General features: G+C 49.8%; 7 protein-coding genes across 7 annotated transcripts in view; 3 read left to right on the top strand and 4 right to left on the bottom strand.

The window, feature by feature from the left end:
* Positions 1 to 337, top strand: part of ETH_00027270 (uncharacterized protein) — a gene marked incomplete at both ends in the record, with an annotated part of 1,299 nt that extends 962 nt beyond the window's left edge. Inside the window, 2 exons of the mRNA XM_013372793.1 lie at positions 62 to 132; positions 265 to 337. Of these exons, the coding sequence (XP_013228247.1) occupies positions 62 to 132; positions 265 to 337 (144 nt within the window). The remainder of the gene's footprint in view (positions 1 to 61; positions 133 to 264) is intronic.
* Positions 338 to 987: 650 nt separating this feature from the next.
* Positions 988 to 3,668, bottom strand: ETH_00027265 (uncharacterized protein; the record flags this gene model as incomplete). The annotated part of the gene is made up of 4 exons (XM_013372792.1): positions 988 to 1,155; positions 2,006 to 2,502; positions 2,730 to 3,167; positions 3,587 to 3,668. The coding sequence occupies 4 exons, from the start codon at positions 3,666 to 3,668 to the stop codon at positions 988 to 990; spliced, it is 1,185 nt and encodes a 394-aa protein (XP_013228246.1).
* A 395-nt stretch (positions 3,669 to 4,063) lies between these two features.
* ETH_00027260 (NAD binding domain of 6-phosphogluconate dehydrogenase, putative) lies at positions 4,064 to 6,860 on the top strand (the record flags this gene model as incomplete). Its single annotated transcript, XM_013372791.1, has 9 exons — positions 4,064 to 4,103; positions 4,271 to 4,349; positions 4,564 to 4,697; positions 5,132 to 5,275; positions 5,453 to 5,581; positions 5,806 to 5,868; positions 6,015 to 6,093; positions 6,407 to 6,534; positions 6,718 to 6,860. 9 exons carry the CDS (start codon positions 4,064 to 4,066, stop codon positions 6,858 to 6,860), a joined length of 939 nt encoding a protein of 312 aa, XP_013228245.1.
* A 1,392-nt stretch (positions 6,861 to 8,252) lies between these two features.
* Positions 8,253 to 10,637, top strand: ETH_00027255 (ran-specific GTPase-activating protein, putative; the record flags this gene model as incomplete). The annotated part of the gene is made up of 4 exons (XM_013372790.1): positions 8,253 to 8,360; positions 9,372 to 9,582; positions 10,056 to 10,190; positions 10,408 to 10,637. 4 exons carry the CDS (start codon positions 8,253 to 8,255, stop codon positions 10,635 to 10,637), a joined length of 684 nt encoding a protein of 227 aa, XP_013228244.1.
* A 1,619-nt stretch (positions 10,638 to 12,256) lies between these two features.
* On the bottom strand, positions 12,257 to 13,533 carry ETH_00027250 (uncharacterized protein; the record flags this gene model as incomplete). The annotated part of the gene is made up of 3 exons (XM_013372789.1): positions 12,257 to 12,834; positions 12,975 to 13,028; positions 13,443 to 13,533. 3 exons carry the CDS (start codon positions 13,531 to 13,533, stop codon positions 12,257 to 12,259), a joined length of 723 nt encoding a protein of 240 aa, XP_013228243.1.
* Positions 13,534 to 14,713: 1,180 nt separating this feature from the next.
* ETH_00027245 (uncharacterized protein) lies at positions 14,714 to 17,576 on the bottom strand (the record flags this gene model as incomplete). Its single annotated transcript, XM_013372788.1, has 7 exons — positions 14,714 to 14,980; positions 15,159 to 15,359; positions 15,511 to 15,837; positions 16,203 to 16,478; positions 16,734 to 17,141; positions 17,241 to 17,396; positions 17,499 to 17,576. 7 exons carry the CDS (start codon positions 17,574 to 17,576, stop codon positions 14,714 to 14,716), a joined length of 1,713 nt encoding a protein of 570 aa, XP_013228242.1.
* Positions 17,577 to 18,649: 1,073 nt separating this feature from the next.
* Positions 18,650 to 23,765, bottom strand: ETH_00027240 (Dynein 1-beta heavy chain, flagellar inner arm (IC), related; the record flags this gene model as incomplete). The annotated part of the gene is made up of 15 exons (XM_013372787.1): positions 18,650 to 18,909; positions 19,098 to 19,320; positions 19,457 to 19,615; positions 19,711 to 19,833; positions 19,954 to 20,066; positions 20,192 to 20,402; positions 20,525 to 20,728; positions 20,876 to 21,157; positions 21,305 to 21,528; positions 21,640 to 21,934; positions 21,989 to 22,213; positions 22,337 to 23,030; positions 23,165 to 23,400; positions 23,505 to 23,703; positions 23,743 to 23,765. 15 exons carry the CDS (start codon positions 23,763 to 23,765, stop codon positions 18,650 to 18,652), a joined length of 3,471 nt encoding a protein of 1,156 aa, XP_013228241.1.
* Between the last annotated feature and the right edge of the window lie 20 nt (positions 23,766 to 23,785).

The raw sequence follows: 23,785 nt of genomic DNA, 5'->3' as shown, positions 1-23,785 counted from the left end.
CTAGATGCTGGCTAGCTAGCTGCTGGCTAGCTAGCTAAAGTTTAGAGCGGAAACTGCGCAGCCAGCGGCTGCGCTGTGCTGTTCCCTCAGGTACAATGGGATGCTGCAGGCGGAGACGGGGTCAATTGAAAGGTCTGCTGCTGCTGCTTTGGTTGATTGTGCTGCTGCTGCCGAGGCCCTAAATCTAATCGTAGACAGGAATTCCTCAGGGAAACCCCAGGATTCCAAACTCTTATATTGCTGCTGCTGCTACTGCTGCTGCAGAGATTTTCACCTGCTGGCTGCTCTGAAAGAATCTCTTGAAGCGCTGAAGATCCTGGAGACGATGACGCAGTAGCAGCACAAGCAGCTGCAATGGACGGCAGCAGCAGCAGCAGCAGCAGCTGAGAAATGCTGTAGCGGCAGGAGCAGGATTGAAGTGCGCAGGTGCAGCAGCAACTGCTGCAGCTGCTTTGGGACTCTTCACCGCAGCACCTGCTGCTGCTGCCATGTGTATACTGCGGGCAGCAGCACAGCCGGCTGCTTGGTGCTGCCGCTTCAGCGTGTTGAAAGCAACAGCAGCAACAGCAGCAGCTGTAGCAGCAACAGATTATCTATGTGCTCCCTTGCAACTTGTCATTTTATGCATTGTTTTGCGTGGGGCTTTTGCGCATGCGCTTTCCACAAGTAAATAGCCTTAGTCCTACGCCTAAGATAAAAATGGGCTGCAGCAGCAGCTATTGCTGAAGCTGCAGCAGCAGCAGTTGCAGGGGTGCTGCTGCACGCCCGTCGCTGTCGCAGCAGCAGCAGCTCCTGCTGCTGCAGTGTCCCTTAAATCTGGTATCCCCCCGCAACACCAGCAGCTCATGCTGCGGGCCGCCACGTTACATTTAAATCACTCGCTGCTTCTGCTGCTGTAGCAGCAGCAGCAGCAGCAGCAGCAGGTCAGGGACTTGCGCCCCTGCTTGCCGAGGCTGGTGCTGCTGCTGCTCTGCAGTTGGTGCGGGCCTACCAAAAGAGGCTGACGGCGACGGCAGCAAAGGCCACAGCAGCAACAGCAGCAGCAGCAGGAGTTGCTGCTGCTGCTGCATTCATCTTGTGATTCAAGGGGTTGCACATCGCCACAACGTTCTGAGACGACAAGTCCACTTGGTTGCGGCAGGAAACGTACGAGACCTGCGCAGCAGCAGCAGCAGCAGCAGCAAAAATGACAGCAATGCAGCCACTGAAGCCGATAAAGAAACAAAATATGTGGAAAATCGAGGCAAAAGGCAAAAGAAAACACCGGAGGCGTGAGGAAGATAAGAAGATAAGCAAAAGAAGAAAAACTGAAACAAAAAGAAACAAAAAGAAACAAAAAGAAACAAAAAGCTGCAAGGAAAAACAAAAACAGGAACTATTGAGCAGCAAACTGTGCCAATGGCCCCAGCCAGCCGAAGGCCGCAGCCATGTGGGAAGAAGGCAGGACACAGAAGCAAGCGAAACAGCTACAGCCAGCTACAGCCATGTACTGCAGCTAGCTAGCTAGCTAGCTAGCTAGCTAGCTTGCTAGCTAGCCTGACGCGAGCCCAGCCAGCTAGCCGAGAACCGCCGTGGCTAGCTAGGCAAGCAGCAGCCGTGTCTAGCTACGCGATCAGCGGACGCCGCAGCTAGCTCGCCAGCCTTAGCTAGCTGGTTAGCCATGGCTAGCTGGTTAGCCGTAGCTAGCTGGCTAGCTGGTAAGCCTTGGCTCGCTGGCTTGCTTGCTAGGCATGGCTAGCTGTCAGCCGTGGCAAACCGGTTCACCATGGCTCGATGGCTCGCTGGCTAGCTGGCTCGCCGGCTCGCTTGCTGCCTAGCTAGCTAGCTGGCTCGCTGGCCAGCTGGCTAGCAGTGTCTAGTTAGCTACCTGGCCAGCTGGCTACCTGGCTAGCTGGTTAGGGGTCTAGGTGGCTAGCTGGCTAGCTGGCTTGCCGTGGCCAGCCAGCCAGCAAGCTGGCTAGCTACCTAGCTAGCTAGCTAGCTGGCTAGCTGGCTAGCGAGTTACCTCGTTGTTGGCCCACTGGGCGTACTGCGTCTCGTCGCAGACACAGGCCCAGGGGTAGTCGTTGTCGGAGGGATACATGAAGTTGAAGTAAGAGCCCTGATTGCCGCCTTCGAAGTTCTCGGCGTTGGCCGTGCTGGAGCCTCCAAACAAAGTGTCCCAAATGCTGCCAATCACGCCCTGCAGCTGCAGCAGCGACGCCTCCAGCTCCTCCCTGCTGCTGCTGCTCCTGCTCTTCCTGCCGCTGCTGCTGCTGGGCTCGTCGCTGCCGCCCGCGCTGCTGCTGCTCTCGTTGCTGCGGTCGCCGCTGCCGTCGCTGCTGCTGGTGTTGCTGCTGCCGTCGCTGCTGAGGTCGCTGCTGCTGGGGCTGGGCGCCAGGGTCGTGCTGCTGCTGCTGCTGCTGCTGCTGCTGCTGCGCGCTTCTGCGCTGGAGTCTGGCGGCTGCTCTGCTGCCTCATCGCTCTCCTTCTTCTTCGTGAACTTGCCCACAATTGGAGGCGCTGAAGACTCACGCAGATATTCAGCAGCAACAAACACGCTCGACTGCTGCTGCTGCTGCCGCTGTTGCTGCTGCTGCTGCTGCTGCTGTGGCTGTGGCTGTGTATGGACTGGTGCCGCTGCTGTCCCTGCGATCGCTTTCTGCGCTGCTTCTTCTGACCAGACGCTTCATGTGCTGCTGCTGCTGCTGCTGCTGCTGTTCATCACAGCAGCTGCTGCGTCCGCTTACCGAGAGCCACTGAGGCCTCCTTTGCCTGCTGTCGCGCTAAGCTGCAGGCCTCTGCCTGCTGATCTGCCTCGCAAACCTCGATTGCGTTTTTGGCCACTTTTGTGGCTTCAGCAAAGTGGAGCTGCTGCTGCTGTTGCAGCACAACCTTCGCAAGGGAGCCCCGGGAAGCCCCCCGAGCCAGCAGCACCTCCAGAGGCTGCCAGTGATCCTTTGCCACTGTTTGCAGCAGCTCTTCAACAGAAAACAAATGAGGCTTGGAGGTCACGTGGGGTTTTTCCGGCTCCTGGGGTGTATCTACATCTTCCTGGGCTGCCCCGTGCAGGTCCAGCAGGGCCGCCGGGGGGGCCCCCAGGGGCCCCTGGGAGGCCCCCTGGGGAGCTGCAGATAGAGGCAGGCCTACGTGGACGCCGCTGCGGTGGTAGGAGAAAGAAGGAGAGGCTGAGCAGCAGAACAAACACAGCAGACAGGGTGCACGGTCTTGCTGCAGCAGGCGCTGGTGCAGCAGCTCTTGCTGCTGCTGCTGTTGCTGAAGCTGACGCTGACACCGGCTCTGCTGCTGCTGCTGCTTCTATTTTTTGCGCGTTGGCGCCGCTGCTGCTGCTGCGGCCGCTGCTCTGCTGCAGCTAGCTCGCAATCGATGCGGGCCGTGAGCGATGAGAGAGGTGTATAGACACCCGACACTTCCAGCAGCAGCAGCAGGCAGCAAATATAAATAAGGCAGCAGCACTAGAAAAGGATGAAATGCGGCTCATAACGCTGCAAAAATCTCGACAGCCTCTTGCCGTTGCTGCTGCAGCAGCTCGTGCTGCTGCTGCCGCTGCTGCGCTTGTGTCCTGCTTTTTGCTGCAACGACTCACACATTAGGCAGAAGCAAAATACCAAAAAGGGGAAAAGAGGCTGCTGCAGCAGCAGCAAGCCTCTGCTCGCTGCTGAGGCCATTGCCATCGCTACACGAAACCGCAGGCTCGAGAACAGGTCATTCTTGCTGCTGCTGCTGTTGCTGCTGCTGTTGCTTTGCTGCTGCACTTGACGCACGAAATGGAGATGCTGGAGTCAAAACTACAAAAGAGTTTGGAAAATGAGGGAGTTTGCATGCTTTTGGTACAGCAGCAGCAGCAGCCCGTTGGCCGAGCTGCTGCTCTGCTGCTGATCTCACAGCCCTCCGCGGCAGCAGCAGCACCACCAAGAGTCACCTGCTGCAAGCCCACGAATTCCGTGCATACGATTCCCCTCTTCTTACATTTCTTAAAGCAGAAAGAGTGGGCCATATCGTTTTTTAAGCACAGCAGCGGCGGTAGCGGCGAGCAGCATCAGCAGCACCAGTAGCAGCTACGATGACTTGTACCGAAGCTGTCCCGGGGAAGACCCGCATCGGTGCGTCTTTGCGTTGAGCTCTTGGTGTACGGAATTGAGGTGTATGTACACCTCAGTGCGCACGTTGCGACCCCCAACTCCGCCAGGTGTACGCGGAAGGCAAGTGCTGCAGCAAAGACAGGGGGGTTTAAGAAAGTGAAATTCAACTTCTGGGGTTTGGCATTCAGGCTGGATCGGCACTGGTGTCATGGGCCGATCAATGTGCGAAAACCTCCTCAAGAAAGGCTTTTTATTAACGGTCTACAAGTGAGCCCTTTGCTGCTGCTGCTGGTGCTGCTGCTTGGCTATCCTTGTTGCTGCGGCTGCAGGCCTTTCGTTTGTCGGCCGCAGCAGCTTCCACCGAAGCAGCTGTCGATCCGGTAGTGGCTGCCCCATAAGCACAAGCAGTAGCAGCAGAAGCCGCACTGCATCAGCAGCAGAAGCAGCAGCAGAATGTGTGGGGCTGCTGTTCTGTCTGCAGCCGCACCGCCAGCAAGGCAGCGCCGCTGCAGCAGCAGGGAGCAGAGTTGGCTGAAAGTGCTGGAGCAGTAGCAGCAAAAAGTGATGTTTTGTGTCTCATGGTGGGGACCCCAGAGGACGTGCAGCAGCTAATATGTACGTAAACTCTACACTCTTAACCCTAAACCCTAAACCCTAGTTTGCAGTCACCTAAGCGCGCAGTAGGAGCGCCAGCAACCAGCTCAGCAGCAGCAGCAGCAGGCCCTGCATCACGCAGCAGCAAAGCCCCTGAGGGCCTCTTAAGCCCTGTGGGGGACCCCCCTGGATGCCCATTGGGGGCCCCCGTCAGGCACCCTGGGGGCCCCCTGTAGTGTTGAATTGGCTCTTTTTGGCGCTTGGGGGCCCCTATGGTGGTGCCCTTTTGATTTCCATTTTTCAGTTTTTTGTTTATTTCCTTTTATTGCATTTTATTTTGTTTATCAGCTGATTTAGGGTTCGCTGCTGTCCAACCTTTCCTAGACTAAAGTGCAAACAAACAAAACAAACAAACAAATACACGTATTTGGGGCTTTGACTTGTTTTTCTTTTAGTTGGAAAGGAGGGTTTAGCGGAAAAACTTGTGAAAGGCTCTTGCCTTATTGACTTCACCACCTCCAGTCCAGCCCTTGCAGACCAAGTGTACGTACACCTCAAGGCTAAGGGGGTTTATGCTTTAGACGCTCCCGTCACAGGAGGCAAGCAAACCCTAAACCCTAAACACTTAACCCTAGGTTGGTGCCTAAGAGAAGCCAGACGGGAGCCTGCGCGCCTGTTGCTGAGGCCTGCAGCTCTTGGGCGTAATACGGCCATCAGTGGTTCAGGGTTCAGGCTTTAGGGTTTAGGGTTTAGGGTTTAGGGTTTGCGAACTGCAGGAGATGTGGGGGCTAGGAATGGCCAACTGACAGTCATGGCTGGAGGAGATGCAGCAGCAGTTGCAGCGATGCAGCCGCTGCTGCAGGCTTTCGCAACGACAATCATACACACTGGGCCCGCAGGATCAGGCAAGGGTTTAGGGTCTAGGGTTTAGGGGTAAGGGTTTAGGGTGTAGGGGCGAGTAATGGTAAATTGTTCAGGGGGATCAGGGCAGCAGTTTCAGCAGGTTCAACTTCGAGGTTAGGTTTTGAGACAAGACTAGAGAAGCCAGAGAGGAGGTTCGCATGCGGCTTGCAGGGTTTAGGGTTTAGGATTTAGGGTTTAGGGTTTAGAGCTTTGGGTTAATTTGCAGGCCAGAGGACGAAACTGGCTAACCAAATAACGCTCTGCACAAATCTAGTGGGACTGGCGGAGGGTGAGTTTTGCAGGGTTTGTGGCGAGGGTTTAGGGTTTGCGATAAGCGGTTGACTTTGGGGCTGAGGGTTTAGGGTTTAGGGCTTAGGGCCTGGGTTTTGGGTGGCCTGAGGGTTCAGGGTTTAGGGTATAGGGTTTGTGCTGCAGGTTTGCTGTTTGCTGAGCGAGTTGGCTTGGACCTGGAGAAAACCCTCGCAGTTCTTTCAGGGGGTGGCGCCGCCAGCTGGTGAGGCATGCAACACTAGCAGCAGCAGGAGCAGTAGCAGCAGCCTCAGCAACAGCAGAAGCAAAGCAGCAGCTACTGCTTTGTCCACTGTGTGCCTGCAGCAGGCCGTTAGAAATTAGAAGCAAACCAACATAAGAAGCCAATCGACTTTAGGGTTTAGGGTTTAGGGTTTGGGGTTTGGGGTTTGAAGCTGAGTCATGAGGCACCACACTGCGTGGTGTTTCTGTCTGCTTGGCGGTAACGGTAGTGCCTGACGTCACGCACGCATGAGGCATTAGGGTTTAGGGTTTAGGGTTTAGGGTTTGGGGTTTAGGTCGGTGTCCACTTACGGGCCTCGAATCCGCGACGGCGACTTTCGCCCTGGCTTCTTCGTCGCCCATTTGATTAAAGACCTTCGTCTAGCTTTGGAAGAGGCATCTCGAGCCAAGCTAGCCTTGCCAGGTGCCAAACCCTGAAACCTAAACCCTAAACCCTAAACCGTAAACCCTAGGCCTTTACCCGTATGTGCTAGGGAAGGGATTCTAGTGTGGCCTGCCCTCCGCTCCTTCAGCGGAGATGTGGCGGGCCACGCTGCGCGCTGAGGGACTAGGATTTAGGGTTTAGGGTTTAGGGTTTGTGTTTCAGGCCTGGGTCTGGCGCTGCAGCTGTACCAGGCTTTAGAAGCCCAAGGAGGAGGCGCCTTGGGAGTGCATGCATTAAAGTTGGCTCTTAGCAGCATTAATGAAAAGCAAAAGAATGTTCAACAAGTTGCTGAGCAAATGAAATAAACCCACACAAGCCTGTTGCAGCAGAAGTGGCTGCTGCAACAGGGGGATCTGCAGCAGCAGCAACTGCTCTAGCGGCGACTGCCGCTGCTGCTGCTGCAGCTTCTGCTGCTGCAATTCGTGCAGCTCATGCTGCCATTGCACCAGCTGGCTTAGCCAGTGCTATTGTTGGCCGTTGCCGTGACTGCAGCAGCCGATGATGCCACTGCAACGGCAGCGGTTGCTGCTGCTGCTGTTTTAGCAGCTGCTGTGGCTTTTGTGGCTGCTTGGTGCAGCAGCAGCAGCAAACGGTAGCCGCTGCTGATGCCCTAGTAGCCACAGTTGCAAATCGGCAGCGACTGCAACAGCTCGCCTCGTTTTATATTCACTTCTTTTGTGTGCACATTTACCTTTCAATTTCTAATTGAATAATAATATTCACCACAAGTGCCTGCGCACCCTTTGTGCTGCATGCGTCCCAGGTGTCTGTACACTGCAGCCCCCTAAACTTCAACAGCTGCTCCCCTCTGCTGTTGTGCAGCTTCAGCTAGCTACATCCCTAGTTTTCTGGCAAGCTAGCTAGCTAGCGAGCTAGCTAGCTAGCTAGCTGCTGGGGACCGGGCAAAACAGTGAATAATGCATTTCATATGTTTTGAGGCTGCTGCTGCACTCACGGCCAGTAGCCCTTTGGCTCCTTCTTTGTTTCGTAAATTTCCAATTTTTGCATATTTAGTTTTTTTATTTCTTGCTTGGGGCTAATGTACAAACGGAATAGTAATACAAATGGAACGGACCTGCTGCGGTGACCCTGCCAGAGATGAAGTCCTTGGAAACGCAAACTCCACACCCTAAACCCTAAAATCTAGACCCTCGCTTCCACACGAACCTAGTGTGCTCACAAGCCGCCGATGCCGGTGCAGCTCAGCAAGCCTGCGAGCCGAAGCTCTAACCGTCACCCCTAAACCCTAAACCCTAAACCCTCACACGAACAAGTGCATCGTCGGCTTTGCAGCCTGTGGGGGCCCTATAAAGTCCTAGTGGGCTGAAACACCCTAAACCCTCAATTTTACTCCCAAACCCTAACCGCTAGCTAGTTCGACCCTAAACCCGAAATGGGGGATCCAGCGAGCTGGAAGCGCAGGGGCGGTGTGTGGGAGGGAGGTGCCCGCGGTTAGAAGTATCATTTTTTTCGAATTTAAATAATTTAAATAAATTTTTTCTTTCTTATTTTAAAAAGACTAACTTTGGGGCCCCTCGAAGAAGCGCCCTGGGCTTGAAGCGCATGCAGCAGCCGCCCGGAGGGGAGCGTTGGGGTTAGGGTTTAGGGTGTAGGGGTTGTGTTGAGTTTGTTTTGTGGGCTTTCTTTGTCTCTTCCTGCCGATTTTTCTTGCCATTAAACCCAGAACTTAATACAAAATGGCAGACAAAGAAACAGAAACCCAGGCCCCAGCGCAAACGGCTGAGGATGATGAGGTAGCAAACCTAGAGCAAGAGGTCACAGAGGGAAACTGGACTCGCCCCGAGGTAAACCCAAACACCAAACCCTAACCCCTAAGCCCTAAGCCCTAGCAAGTGCGTGCAGCCCCCCAGGACTCCTTCCTGGGCCCTGCTTGCACACTCGGGAGCCTTTAGGCCTGCGCCTAAAATCGAGCTGGGGGGCCCTCGCGGGGCCCCTCCGTGGGGCCCTCTTCATTTACTTTCCAAAAATATATGCAGCAAATTGAGGCCCTATTCATTCCTCAGCGGCAGCAGCTGCTGCTGCTGCAGCCGATTGATATTGTGGAGGAGTTTGCGGTGTCTGTACACTTGGAAATATATGTTTCTCGTGAAATTGTATACTCTATTTTTCTGTGTCTCTCGTTGAACGGTGCAGCTTTTAGTTGTATTGATACATGCGCTGCTGGTGATCCTATTGCTGCGACTAACGCTGCTGTGGCTGCTGCTGCTGCTGCAGTTAGTAAAAGTTAGAGCTTAAACGCTAAAGGCTGGCTTTCTGCTGAAGTGCAGCGGCGCCTTGTCTTCGCAGCTGCGGGGCTGGCACCTGTTTATTTCCTGTTGCTTGCCATCATAGGACTGGGGAGTTCGGCTTAGTTTCAGGGTTTAGGGTTTAGGGTTTAGGTTTGGGCTGTAGGGTTTAGGATCGGGTGCCTAAGCAGCTGTCTCACTGTTCAGAGTGGGCCTGCTGCTTATAGTTTGATGGCTTTCCGGTGCTGCAGCATTTTTGTGCTTTTTGTTTAATTCAAATGTGCAGAAGGCATTGCATGCATTTGAATTTGTGCCTTTTTTCGCCTCTTTGCCTCCGCTCTAGCGCACAGGAAGTGCCAGTCTTCTCAGTGTCCCTATTTCTACTTTTTTTTCCATTTATGTTTCTCGAGGATCCGAAAAATATCATTTTCGATTAAATTTTTTTCGGATTGAGTATTGCGCGTGTTGCTTCTTTCTTGGTTTCTGCATTTCCTGAAGTGCAGTTTCTTCTGCTGTTCCATCCGGCGAAAAGAATTCTGAATTGCCAGTTATGTGGCAGCCTTTTTGCAGGTCGAAGTGCACGAAGTCAAAGTGGAAACGGGAGAAGAAAGCGAAGACACTTTTTGGAAATGCCGTTCAAAGCTGTACAGGTGGGCTGCTGGAGGCGAGTGGAAAGAGCGAGGCCTGGGCGAGGCGAAACTGCTGCAGCACAGGGAAACCAAAAAGATTAGATTTCTTCTGCGCCAGGAGAAGACCCTTAAGATTGTAGCCAACCACTACGGTGAGGAAAGCATGCTTGCTGCTTTTGCTGCCGCTCTTTTCGCCTTCTTTCTGTGGACTTTCGCGCTTTCTGCATCTGTGAAGTTGGCCAGTGGTTGCATTTTGCTGTTAATGCATCTACTAATCTGCTTGCAAATCGTAAATCTGATACCACTTTTGACATCAGTTGCACATACCTGTTAGAGAGTGCATCATGTTCATTTCACGCGTTGATCTTTCTGTTCCTTACCGACGCAAAAAATGGCTGCACAGGCACTCGTGTTTTAGTGTTGGCTATTTATTTGTAATTTATCATTACATCATTCACGCAAATGGTCCGCTTTATTCACTGCTGCCTAGGATGCAACGACTGAGCTAAGGCGTTGGCATTTCCATCGAGACTTTTTGCATTTTGTTTCGCGATCCGGTATTTTTATTCGAATTATTTATTTTTATTAATATTTGTGTTAATTGTGCATTTTTTCCTTTTTCCAGTGGTGGCAACTGACGTTTACTGCAAGCTGACGCCCAACGTCAGCTCCGAAAAGATATGGGTCTGGACGGTTATGGATTTCGCTGAGGGGGAATTGAAAAATGAGCAATTTGCTCTAAAGTTTGGTCAAGTTGAACGTAAGATTCTGCATTTCAAATGGAAAATGCACTTGCGTTTATTCTGCTGTGTTTAGCACGGTTGTTCTACTGTGGGTAGCTGGGCTGCTTTCTGTTATAGACCGGTTTGGCCTGTTTTTGGAGTTTCTTAACGGGAAATATGAATTCATTAGAGCATATGGCTCGGAAGCTTTTTTCTTAAGACTCCGGATTTAAGTCTTGGTGCTTGTTTGCGCAGAGGCGAAGGAGTTTAAGGAGAAGTTTGAGGAGGCTGCCGCAATTAATTCGAAGCTGTTCGGCATTGGCGACTCGACGAAGGAGGGAGAGAAAACAGAAGAAAAAGAAGCCGAAAAAAGCACCGAAAGCAAAGATGATGAGACGAAGGAAACCGAGGGGGCTGCAGCCAAGACAGAAGCAGCAGCAGAAGTGGCGAAAGATAAGGCTGAATCAAAGACAGAGAATGCGTGATTGTAACATTTATGATAGCCATCTTAATGACAGTTGTAATTAGTATTTGTACCTCTATGATGCTGCTTTGGACCCGTCGCATTCGCCGCTAAACAAACTTAGACTCTGGACCGTTCATCATGACCTCCACAGGCTCGTTCCGCGGTTTTCGTTGTTAACGGTTCCATTTCCAAATTTAAAAAATTAAATTTAAACAAATAAAGGAGAAGTAGGATATGATATTCTTCTGAGGGACAGAAGATAGCGCGTGGGGTGCCCGCACCTGGCGCGTGCCAGATCATCAATTGTTTATATTTCTTAATGATTATTAATACTAGTAATATTATTATTGCTATTTGCATCTAATGTAATTACCTAGGCGACTATTCCTTCACTTCCACAACTTCCGCTGAAGTTTATCTTTCTTTATTCAATGAATAAATGCGCGCAGTGCCTTTACTGTGGCAAGACAGTACTGCATTTTGATTGTGTAATAAGTGAGTCACACTTAATTATTCGTGGTCTGCTAGCTACGCCAGGCGACTAGAACCAGCTAGGCAATCGTAGCTATTCAAAATGGTTCAAGCACTTTTGCTACCTGCAGTTGAGCACAAAGGCGTTTTTATTGAGTAGAGAAAAGCATTTAAAACATATGCAGCACCATTCTTGGCTACGGCACATCAATCAGACGGAGTGGGGTGGGCTATTGACTCGCAACTCTTGTTGGAGGAAATGGTGATGCTCAATATGAATGGACCCCCCCAGTGCTGATCAGCCAAACTTTAATGTGCATAGGCAACTGACACAGCTATATTTTGAGGACGCCCAAAATAGTTAGGTGTTTCTGTCCTTGAGGACAGTGGCCTTTAGTAGTGAACCTGACTAGATACCAGCTAAACCCACAACTGAAGGTGTGGCTACACGGAATAAGTAGGAGACTTCGAGTGTAATGCAATGGATTCTAGCAAAGAAACTGTGGCTTCATCTCCCAATTCGTCTAGAGTTCGGTTTGTCTGATATCACATGCCTCATGATATGATATGGCATTTGTTCGGGCAAACAGCAACTAAAACATCTGAGTGCAAACTAACTATTTGAATAGATCCTAGATGTCGCGTTTAGGACGGATGGCATTAAGTGAAGTGAAACAAATGCTCCCGAACGAGAAGTAGAGAGGAATAGAAGGAAAGATGAGTTTAGATGAGAAACAAGGGTCAAATCGAAACAGTTTAAATCTGCACATTTGGAAGGGATGTAAATGCAGCATATTATGCACACATTAAAGTAAATCTGCACATTTGGAAGGAATGTGAATGCAACATATTATGCACACATTAAGGAAGCTTAGTGTGGAATGAGTGTGTGAGTGGAAAAAGACACCAAACACGACGCAAACGGATCAGATGAGACTTTGTAATCTATAGACACAAAAGATTATTTCAACGTTTCTTTTTTTCATCTTATATTCATTGTATAATCCGTCACAGCACGCGTACAGCATTGAAACAGACAAATATGATTCCACAACCCTGTCGTCACTGGGGGCGGAACTGTGGGTATTTGGTGGAGTTAAAGAATGAGTGAATACGCCCAGCAGCTCCCATCTTGTGCATCTATGTTTAGATTCATGTCAATTCCAATTAAATTGAAAAAAGGGACAGAAGGAAACCACCTGCTGCCGCCAGCCCCACTGCAAGCACCGAGGGAGCAGCAGAGGGTGCAGCGGACGGCCGAGGCTTCTCAGAACTTTCAAACGGAGATGATGTCGATGTTGCTGTTGGTGCTGCTGTCGTTGATGTCGATGATGTGTCTGAACCTGAGCCACCGGTTCCTCCACCGGTTCCTCCACTAGTGCCTGCATCTGCTTGCGCAAAAACGCCTGTACTCGGAGCTGCTGAGTCTCCCTCAGGGGAACCACGAGCTAGAATGCCCTCCAGCTCACGCATAGCTTCCTCTTCCGGAGAAGCGTCTTGCTTCTCAGGAACAGAAGCAGCAGGTGCAGCAGCGGCTGCAGGAACCGCAGCTGCAGGAACAGCTGGCGCATATGCAGCAGGCACAGCAGCAGGAGGCGCGGGAGGAGCAGGCGCAGCAGCAGCAGCAGGAGCAACAGTGGAGACCTGCGTTGCTGAGTCTTCCTCAAGTTCTTCTGCTGCTTGAAGAAACGTCTCTGCTGCTTCAGAAATTACTTCTGTATCATCAGCCGGCACACTCGGAAGACCTGCAGCGGCGCAGTAGACATTTGAATTGCTTAATTAGTTGAAAGCAAAATTTTACTTGCAACGTAAAAGGCTGTCTACAAAGCGTAGTCGCTAAATGCCGCAGCTGCTAAATTTCTTGCAGCCGAAAGTGTTTCCTTACCCTCCTGTGGCCGCTGAGGCTTCGCCGCTGGCGCTTCAGCTTCTTGGTTGACTCCTGCAGCAGCCAAAATCACAAGACAAACACAGAAATTTTAAAAGAAATCTGGTCTAAAGGGTTTTCATGCTGTTTCTGTTCCTTGTGCTGCAGCCTGCGCATAGAAAGCACTGAGATTGTGTGTACAGGATGTGGATCAGGGCCCTGTGTAGACGAATACTACCTCTGAAGGCCTGTTAAAACACGACTCGTAAACAAAAGCAACAATTTCTCGTGGCTGAACATGTTGGAGGGTAAAAGGATCGGAATTTGGGGAAAGGCAACATGATGGCTCACAGTGGGCCGTCATCACCCCACCGCAACCACATACTGAGCGCTTCAGAGCGGATGAAGCCAATTGTTTGCAATTTACATTTTAATTGTGAAAGATAAACAATATTCAAGAACAAATTTGATATAAATTTGTAGTTGTACCGGTATCAAGGGGAGCCGCCAGAGACAGCTGGTCCTCCATCGCGCACAAGGCGCTAGCTGAGAGAGCCACGAAGACGTTGAGGATTCCCATGTTGACGCCGGAAACAAATAGAAAGAAAAAACAACAAACAAAAAAGGAGCTTGTGTTGATCAATCAGAAAAAAAGTCAAGCAGAGAAGGCCACGAACAGCACAAGGTCAACTCTCCGCTACCGATGGGGATCGTGGGTGGCCGGCCCAATGCCCGCTCTGCTCTTAGTTAGTGGGTGCAACGCTTGTGTTGAGGAAACGATGCAGAATATATCATTACGACCTATAATCATTGAAATTACTGAATTTTAACCCCAAGTTGAAGCTTATATGGCCTTCATCTGACCAGCCATGCCCAATTTCTGGTGAGGATCGGGCACTGGTGTCGTACCGCCGGCAGCACAGACGCCCAACTACAACATTCGCGTTTCTGATTTTAGTTCTAGTTCTAGAGGGAAACTTTTATTTTAAAGGAGTTGAAAAAACACTCGCAGCTCCACTTTTGATGCAGCTTGCTTACCAGTGAGGCTTGACAGTCCCTCCGCAAGTGCGTCTGCGTGGGCACACCGAAAGGAAGTGAAATGAAACTTAAGAAAGAAAATACACACACGCAAGGTTTCTTCGTTTCGGTTTATGAGTTACTCGAAGATAACTAGAGACGCAGTAGGGGTTAGGCGGGCGTTGCAGCATGCGGCAACAAGCTCAGTGTGAGCTAAGGCTGTTTCTTTCTTTCTGGAAAATCTGAGCCTGTGTCAACGCGTACTTGAAAAAATTTAATCAAAAAGCAAAGTGACTCGATGGTACAAAAGACGGCCTCAGCAGCAAAGATATCTGCTGTGCATGGCCGGATGTTCCAGGCTCGCTTGGGCCCAATATAATCTGTTCGGATTTCATTATTCTAGTTACACTGCGAGCATAAGCACTGGAAAAGGCCATGCTAAGATATGAAACTTTTGTTGAGGTGTTCGTGAGAAATTATATCAAACGTGTCTATTTGTCTTTCAAGGAGCCACGGGACCTTTTGCCCAGCCCTGTCTCATGGAACAAACTTGCACAACAAACTTTTGCTGGCTAGATTAATCCACGAACAAGCTACTGCTAGTGGGGAAAAAATACTTGATATGTGCAGTTAGATTGACGGAAACCCAACAGGGTTTTGCATATTGTTTACAAACAGCTACAACGTGTCTTTAAGGGATCTCAGCAGCTGAGAGTCCGCAAAAAGTTAGTGGTTTGCCAAGGCTAATCGCTTGTCTGCAGCACTAAAGCAGTGCCCGACAATATCCAGAATGAAGGGTGCTCAGAGTAAGGAAGCCATGCATCAAACACCCATCCCTCGCCCATGGCGTTGCGGCGGCCTTGGGTGGCGTAGACTGGAGTGCGCAACAAGCTGCGAACATTCAGATGGTGAGCCTCGACAGGCATGACTTTAACCAGAGGCATTTCTTCGAACAGCTTGCGGGGGGTTTGAGGCGCCAAACGGCCAACAGTGCTGTCCCAGCGAGCGCCCTGTAGCATGCACACAACCGGCACAAAAATCTGTCAACTTTCCTTTGAAGGCCTTAAATTTTCCCTTCCAAAAATAATGATAGCATGTGAGACAAAGCTCGGAAGTGCAAGCTCACTGCTAAAGCCCGAAAAAGACAAAACTCGAGAAAGTAGAATCGGAAATCGTGTTTTGTGTCACCTCAATAAACATTCCTTCGATGTAGGCCCCGTGCTCAAGCGTGCTTTCAATCTGTGCTGCAGCAGTCTTGTCGGTAACCTCTGTAAAAAGCACTAGTTTGTCTAAGGCCACCATTTTCTTGCGACTCGTGACTTGAATGAGAGCCGTCAGCAGCGAATCCGGGGTATGCAGCCCTCCGAGCCAGTAACAGCTCAAGGTTCCCTGAAAGCGCAGATGGCAGCAAATGCCACGAAAAGATCATGTAACTTGCCAGTTGGAACTGTTTACCCCTGATATTATATACGGCTGAATCTACCTCAGGCTGCAATGTTTCAGGTTGCAGTCACAGTGAAAAAAGGAACAATCGTCTTGCCTGTTCTATCCAGACGGTGTACTGGTCAATGCGGCGCATCAAGTGGGACAGCCATGAGCCAAGAGGCTTCAGACTAGGAGGTGCAAGCATGCGCCATTGCTTAGGCAAAAATCCTGCTTGTAGCGACAGTGCCAACTCATCGAGGTCTCCAGACATCCCAATGTCTCCGCGAAGTGCACGGGAAAGATCGTGCAAGGACTGAGTCATTGTGTCCGTCAAAAGGTTGAGCCTATCAAGCTCCTGTGTGTCAACATTGCCGGACAAAATAAAACCCGTGATCTTTACTCTCTTGTGAGGTTTCTCACATGGATCTTGACGTTCTCGTAACTACACAAAATACAGAATTTTCCTGCGTGGGCTTTTTCCATCGGCGCGTCTAGAGAGGTACCGCTAAGACGTATTACATGCTTTGCAACCTGGCTACTCTGAGGCCTCCAGGTGGACAATCTTTCATTGAATATAACCTCTGCACAGCAATGTTGAGGTGCTATGTCACTAAAGATGCGATGATTTGCCGAATGGAATTGCTACAACAAAAAGGGAAGGAAACATATGCAGGCTCGAAGAACGATGGTAGACACCGGTGCACGGTTGGGCTTTTTAAGGCCAGGACCAAAGTGCTTTTAGGCTTTACAATACCATGCGGTGAATTGAGTTGTTGGAATATGATTGCGAGAGTGAAACATAGTTACCTGGGCCAGTACGACTTGCGTGGGCGTGAGTGCTTCCGTCCCAGGGGAAAAGTATAGTCCCCTTTCCGGCATTTTATCAAGTATTTCTGAAATAGTCGCCACTAGAGCCTCCTCTTTGAGATTACCCACGGCAGAGTCATTGCTGTTTCCTGAGTTATTCGCAATGTTAATCTTCAAAAGTCCAAGCCAGATGCTTTTCGCGTTGTCGACAAAATAGCTGATTTCGGCGTTGGCGTGAAGTCCAAACACTTCAGGGGTGTTGGTTGCTGGCATATTCTGCATGCATACGCTCCCGACCAAATAATCAGTGGATCGCTAAGAATCAGACAAGGTAGGCTCCCATGCATATAGTCCTACATTCTTGAAAGCAACAGCGTTCGATACAGCCAGCACTCTGTTTGTGCCTGGTTGTAGAGGAGCCCAATGCACACGCTTGAGTGGACTACAGTTCAGGAACGGAAGCTGCACTCTGAGTCATCGCGCATTGTTTTTTCAGCGAAGCTAGGATCTAACGCCTGTGGGTGTGGTTACCTTGATGAATTCTATGTGGCCGGCAATTGTACCATCTGCCGGGAGTGTGTAACTGATGGGCGCTTTGCAGAAGCAAAACTGGCGGTAGTTGTCAAAAACGAATTCTCCCAAGTACTCTTCGAGGTATGTCGCTAAAACCCGCCGGTCGTAGTCATCGGTAACGCGGCCGCCATACATGGCCTCTCCTATTAGATATCTGAGGGTTTCCCAAGGGATATCCGTTGCAGTCGGCAAGGGCCGAGTGGCCTGCAGCTCCTCGGCGTGATCTTCAGCCTCTCCAGGAAGCCAGTTTGGACCCTTCCCGATTTTACTCAAGTACATCTTCACCAGGCTCAAAGATATGGATAAATCGGACTCGTTGAAGTCATAAGGCACATTCCACCCAATTCTCCCGTATTTACGTCTCTCCTGTGGAGCAAATCGCACTCCACTTTCCCATCATATGTACGAGGCCCAGGTTTTTCTTAGTGATACTCCACTTCGGCTTTGTGGAGCCTCAACGCCTACCTGGACAACTGCATGGAAGAAGCTTAGCCCGTACACCAGCGAGGTGTATGCAGGGTGGGTGCACTGCTCGAACGCGTCTTCCCGGAAGAGGGAATACGAACTTTGCATGTTTGCTCTTATGCCATCGGGCGGCTCTGTCACGACCTTCAGAGACGCCTGACAAGTTCACAACACACGCACACATAGTCTCTGGGCAGCAACGGTAAGAAATCCCCCAGAACGAAGTCGTACGTAGAAAGGCTTGGTAAGACGGCGTACCTGCAGAATGCTAAGGGGGAAATCTTGCGTTGGCTGGGTTGTCAGCCAAAGTCGGAATCCCTTGTGAGGCTTTTTCATATCTGCACAATAGCATATCACTCCCGAAAGTTTCTTCTAGGCAGTAAAACAAGTTTAAATAAGAATTCTATAGAAGTCTTGTGTGCCTGTCTGCACTTGTCGGCCCTTCGTGCTACTAACCTTGCAGTAACTTAGCAAGCGTAGAAAGCCACCCCGGAAGAAGGTGGCAATTCTGTAGCATGATCCAAAACCCTCGTTGGTAGCCCGTCTCCACGAGTTGTCCTGCTTGATCGCCCATGCCTTGACCTATGGATAGGGAGCGGAATTTGTTGCCTGCGAGTTTGTTGCATAGCAAATAAAACAGGAGCGGAACAGTGCAAATGACCCAAAACGGCCTCGCAATTGCGTGGTTTCTTACAGAGGCTCGAGCTTTTGAGTTTTGTGCTCCGCCTGCCATTGGCGATGCAACGTACCCGCCATGCCGATCGATTCCGCAAGAGCAGAAACAGCAGCATGGGGATTAGCCCCCGGTGACAAAATGAGCAGGATTGGGGAGAATTCGGAAGACTGAGCATAAATTTTTGAGTATCTGCAAGCAAAAAGCACCTTGAAGGCAGACTCTTGTCGGGCGTACCATGCAGCTTAACTTGGATTTTTTCAAGTAGCGTGCGAAGGGGAAAAGGGTTGTGAGGTGGCTGATTGCTGCTTACTGAAGTGTAGGCGATTGCACGTAATGTTCATTCAGTCTCCACTGGATAAAATTTTTGATAGCGTTGTGAACCCGATCAACGCGGAAGATGCGAACAAGAATCAGCTTTTGAAAGGGAGATAACAAGCGGTTCCATTGCCCAGGCATATCTGCTTTTTCTGCCGATTCATTATCTGTCCAGTTTTTCCATGTCTGTAAGCCTCAAAGCACCAGCGAAAATCTGAAGAGCTTTGAATGCTATCGAGCACGAAGATACGACTATCAACTGTACCTAATTGCCGCTAGCCACGAGAATACAATTCGCTGGCAAGCCGGAGCTAGTCTTTTATAAGCCTTGAAGAGTGCACAAAATTGCCGTTCTACTGTGCATTTGCAGCTCAGTGGCGCCGCAACAAAATTTTTTTGTTGAAAGGTAAAATCATCCCTACTGACGCACCTGGTGTTCGGCCAAGACATTTTCCCGAAGTCCTTTAAATACCTGACTGACTTTGTCAAGCTTGGACAGATCATTCCACCCACTGTCCGGTATCCAAGCGAGCTCCTCTGGCTTCGGCTCTTCCTCTGAAATCGTGTTGCTTCCCTTCAAAAAGAAGTCAAGCTCTTCTTCAGGCAGCTTGCCATCGTGCCGCATGATCATTGTTGTCAGATGGAACGCGAAAATGAGTCTCTGGCTTTCAAACAAGCCTGACCATACTCAAGTACAGCTGCTTGCCAGTGATACTAAAGCCTGGCAGCTACAAGACCCTAACAGGAATCATAGTTCTACCCAGTGGACTATGGTGCAAAAAGACTAATGTGTTTAATGTTCCTCATAGTGTGTCCTCCCCTTAAGCAACTGTGACTAAAATTATGCCAGCTAGCGCAGCATTTACCAAGGCTGATGTAGTCATAGGAAAGCTGCGTCACTTTGTCCATCAGGCTTTTTAGCCGATTTTCTAGTATTCTATCCGGCCGAGCTTCCTTCAAAGCCACTTGGAAAGTATGTAAAAAGACATCGAGAGAGTATTCGAGCATGGGTGACAAATTTCTCATCCCATCCATGCTGAAGTATACGACGCTCCCTCGCTTGGCAACGCTGTAAAATTCTTGCCGTTTCTGCAGCAAGTGTATAAAACAGACACCTTACTGGTTCAGTATTGCTTCTGGGTTTTGTTACAGCACTGAAGAAAGAAAGAAAGACCTGCAGGCTTCTTTATTATCGAGGGGCAGAAAATAAATCAGGCATGCATACCTCCTCTATTTTGGCAGCAGTTGACTTTGCATCTTCAAGGAATTGCTCAATCTCCAGAGCCTTTGTCTTAGTACTTTGAAGAGTCTCGATTAGGTCCTCGTTGTCTAAAGGACTTCCTTTAGAGTGGGCGAGCTCGTGAAGCAGGGAGTTCTCGAGTTGCTGCAGCAGGTTACCACGTCAGTTTATATTTGCGATTAGGTAATCAAAGCATATCGAAGGAGCGCAGCAGTTGGACCAAGGTTTGATATTTTTACCTTCAACATCAGGCGGCCGTCGCTCATTCGCTGCACAAGTTCCTGACGCTGGCTTTCTAGCTCTGGTACCTCGTTCCCAACGACAGTGGCAAGCATCTGTTCGGCTAGACCACTCATTGTCACCTGATATACATAAAGGCGTAGTGCGACTTGTTGAGACAATAGCCTCTAATACAACAGAGATGAACCAATGGCTTTAGTGCGCTGTTAATAAGACAATTAGCCCTCTTCTGCACAGCAGACCTGGTAGTTGATGACGTTTGTCTTGTTCATGATCTCCGGGCCAAACTTCGGATTTGAGAGTTTTGTCGTCATGTACAAACAAAAGTTGTCATTCCAGTCAACCTGTTTTCCCACTAAGAAGCAAATTGCACAAGAGGAAAATGTGTCCCTTCGCATTGCTAATAAGCCAAGTTCAGAATTTGCTCAGCTGCGGAACGAAACAGATTCTCGGGGCTGACATGTGCCTAGGAGAGCTTACTCAGTGTAACAACTTTTTGTCCGTTTTGAAGCGCCAAGCTTCGCTCCAAGACAGAGTCAATGGACGGGTCGATTTCAGTCTCAACTGACTCAAACAAGAATGGCTTGCCGTACTGAATGGCTAGCTCAAGGTGCTTCATGTAGTCATCTGCAAACGTCTTTATCACGAGATCGCGTTCCTCCTCTCTCTGTTGTATCCACTTCACGGCCTGCTCACAGAGAGGATGCAAAGCAGTGGCTCAGATTCTGGCACATCTGGGCTTCAGCAAACACATCTGGGCTTCATGAAACAAAGTTTGTCCTGGGATTCATTGAAACACTATCGGGGTGTTACCTGCATCTGAGGATCTATGCAGAGCGGCCAGCGGGCAGACATGGTTGTGAGGATGCCATTCTGAATGGACATCTCGTTAGACGGCAGCCCTTCCTTATTCCACTTAGCAATATCTGCTTCACTTGTAAGCAGGCCTTCGATTTTGAATGGGCAGTTTATGGGAATGCCTGAATCTTTCACACCAGCGGCCCAATGGTCATACACCTGAGAAACAGCAAAAAATGTGTTCACGGCACAAAGGCCTAACAGGCATAAAGTTTCATGTGTAAAAGTATTGTTTCCAGTCATGCAAATAGGCGGGAGCTACTTTCTTATTTGAACAGCAGCTGTGCACTTCAAACCTCGACAGACCATTCGGTTTCTGAACTCGAGAGTGTAGGGTCCTGCATAGGAGAGGAATGCTGCACCAATCAAGCAGCTGCCAACCAACTTGATGCGGGTATCTCTGCAGGCCTCACGATCTTCTGTCCAGCGACGTCTTTCTGATTCAAGCCCATCTATTAATTTGCAGGCTGCTGTAAGCCTTCTTTCCATCACCTTTGCCTCGGCTTCAACCTCATGCAAAATGTCCGTTTGTTCCTTCTGTTCTGACATCAAGGCAGAAAGTTGCTCTTCCAGCTGACGGAGCTCCTCCTGCAAGATGTGCAGCGGCAAGGCTGGCTAGCAGTTACGCAAATGTTGAAACGCGTATCCTGGTACTAATCAACGCATGTATGCCGTTTGAACAATTGTCAAAATCGAATGTAGCACAGGAAGCGTCTCACTGGGGTCAGCTCCTACCCTGATGCTCGCTAAGTTCGTCTCAGCCTCCTCCTGCTTTTGCTGTAATTCTGCAACGAGACGTCGTTTTGGCTCGACGCTCTTTGCCACTTCGTGGTACTGAATCATCGCCTTGACCCAAGTCAACAGCCCGTTCCCTGCCTTCGAAATTTTCGCCATCTTCTCACTCCTGAATGAATCTGGATCTTTGTTAAAGTACTCCATCAACTTTTTCACTTGTCTTTCTGAGGGTGGCAACAGAAGTCAAGGGGGGTTCAGAAACGCTGTTTAAGCTCTTCAGCAAGGCACCCAATAAAAATTGATACAACAGTCGCGTGTGCAAGCTATCCACTGACCAGATATATTGTCTTTGGGATACTCCATTAAACTCTTGAGGAAGTTGACATCATTCAGCATAGCCTTGGCGCCGTTCCAGCCATCGGCTTCATTTTCTTTGCCCAATGGTCGCAGGACAACGACACACATACAAACATTCATGACGGGCTTCGGGGGCGTCATGAAAGCCTTTATTTCGGAAATGTCCTTTTTGTCAAGATTTTCAAGCGCCCTTGCTGCTGCTTCTAACGCTGGAATTGCTGCAGCCAAAGCCTCATCAGCGCTTGCTTTTTCTTGGTTTATCGTAATTTGGTCCTGTGGAGAGTCGCAATCGCAACACTTGTATAATCTTGTTTAGAAGAAACAAACACTACTGGTGGGGACTGAACTCGTAGATGCGCGCTTTGTTGATTGCGTTTCGCTTGCCTGAGATATCTGTCGTTCAGTGGCACGGGCCTCATCTTTCCTTTGATTAGCTTTGGTACTTTTCTCGTTTATGCAAGAGATAAGCTCTTCTATGCTTCTTTTTTTCTCATCCACAATAACCTTCTTTTGCTCCACTTGGGCGTTCATTATCTTGACTGACTCGGCGACCTATGCCAAAATTCAAACACTGAAAGGCTTGTATGCTGCTTTATTTGGCGCAGAAACGCGTAGTTAGGCACGTGAAAGATAAGCCAGTCAAACAGTAATTGAAGCGAATACAATAAGGCATACACTGCTCATCTTCTGCAATCCTCCTTCTAGCCGAGCACTCAGTTGGTCAGTGCTAGAACGCTTTGCCTTCAGCATGCCCTTGTAAGTCTTGAGAAAGTCGAGGTAGTTTTTAGGTGTGGAAAATGTTGCACGGTCGAATTTTCTCTCAAATTCCGGGGCATATGTTGTGGTCACACTGTCGTGCACGCTGACGATATGCTGCTCTATGGCTGCCCGGTTTTCTTGAGGTAGATCTTCATTTTCTAGAAGCACCGCTGCGACAGCAGCAAGTGCAGACACTGGCCAAGGCTGGAACCAGTCCACATTTGTGCAAGACACGAGCCCTGGAAAGCTGCGACAGCGGTTTCTTAATGCGTTTCCAGATGGTGACATAGCAAGGAGAAGGTGCACATTGTCCCTCGCTCGGTTGATTGCATAATCCCAAAGTGAGTCCTCGCGAACCCCGTTCTCCTTGGCAGATGCTCTTACTGCGGCAATGAGGGCATCTTTTTGGTCATCAGCGAAAAGAGCTGGTATTGTGCCGATAGTCAAAATGTTGTTTATATATTCTAAGAAGCATTCAAGCTTGATGTCTGCATCTGAAAATAGGAGGCATTGCCGCTCTGTCACTGCCATTGTTATCAGCTTGCGAAGGTCCTCCTTGAAGTCAGCTTCCCCGTAAGACCTCATCGGCGAAAGAAGGAAATGATTATAGCTGAGGCAAACATTTAGGCGTACAAAACACAGACATGTTCAGATGAATGAGGCTCATTAGCTGCAGAAAAAGCACTAGCAGAAAAGCACTCGAAGCAAATTTCCAACGACTGGAAGGGGCACACGAGTACTTACCCAGAAATGAATATTGCGAGGGTGGCAACGCTTCGTTTGCCGGAGCCGCCAATTCCAATGAGCAACCCGTGGCCTCTTTCCATTCTTATCATTCTGTGGACACGCGCTAGATGAGCCATGATGTCCTCAAACATGACCAAGTGCATAGGCTTCCGATCAAAGTTGTGAAGCTCCAAGAGTCGCTCAAGCAGCGGTCGGATTTCCTCAAAGGAAGCATGATCGTCGTAAGTCCTATCCTAATGCAGCCACGAGACAACTCTAGAGAAAACGTCGGACTAAATTGGACGAAACAGGCAAATATGAGTCGTCTGCGACACTAGAACTGCTGACATGCACGTACGGGGCTGTCGGCTTTTTCTTCAGCTTCGATGAGCTTTAGAGCGCTCTCAAATTCCGTCCACACAATAGGATCTCTCAGCGCATGCTCTGAGAAGTCCGGGAAAGTGTCTTCTATTATTTGTTTTAGCCTTATGTGCTGCAGGTAGTGCTTTTCTTCTTCGTCAATCAGCTTGTCCTCGAAAACTCGGAGGCTTTCATGCCTAGAAAAGGGAGGCAAAAGCACCACCTTATGAATCTACCATTGTTTGTGTGCTTCGTCCATTCTTGCTGATGGTCCGGCTC

This window comes from Eimeria tenella, genomic scaffold, assembly GCF_000499545.2.
Source record: "Eimeria tenella Houghton genomic scaffold, Eth_scaff108, whole genome shotgun sequence".
Classification (NCBI taxonomy): Eukaryota; Apicomplexa; class Conoidasida; order Eucoccidiorida; family Eimeriidae; genus Eimeria; species Eimeria tenella.
The sequence above is the reverse complement of the archived record's forward strand: the minus strand, read 5'-3'. Positions and strand labels throughout refer to the sequence as shown.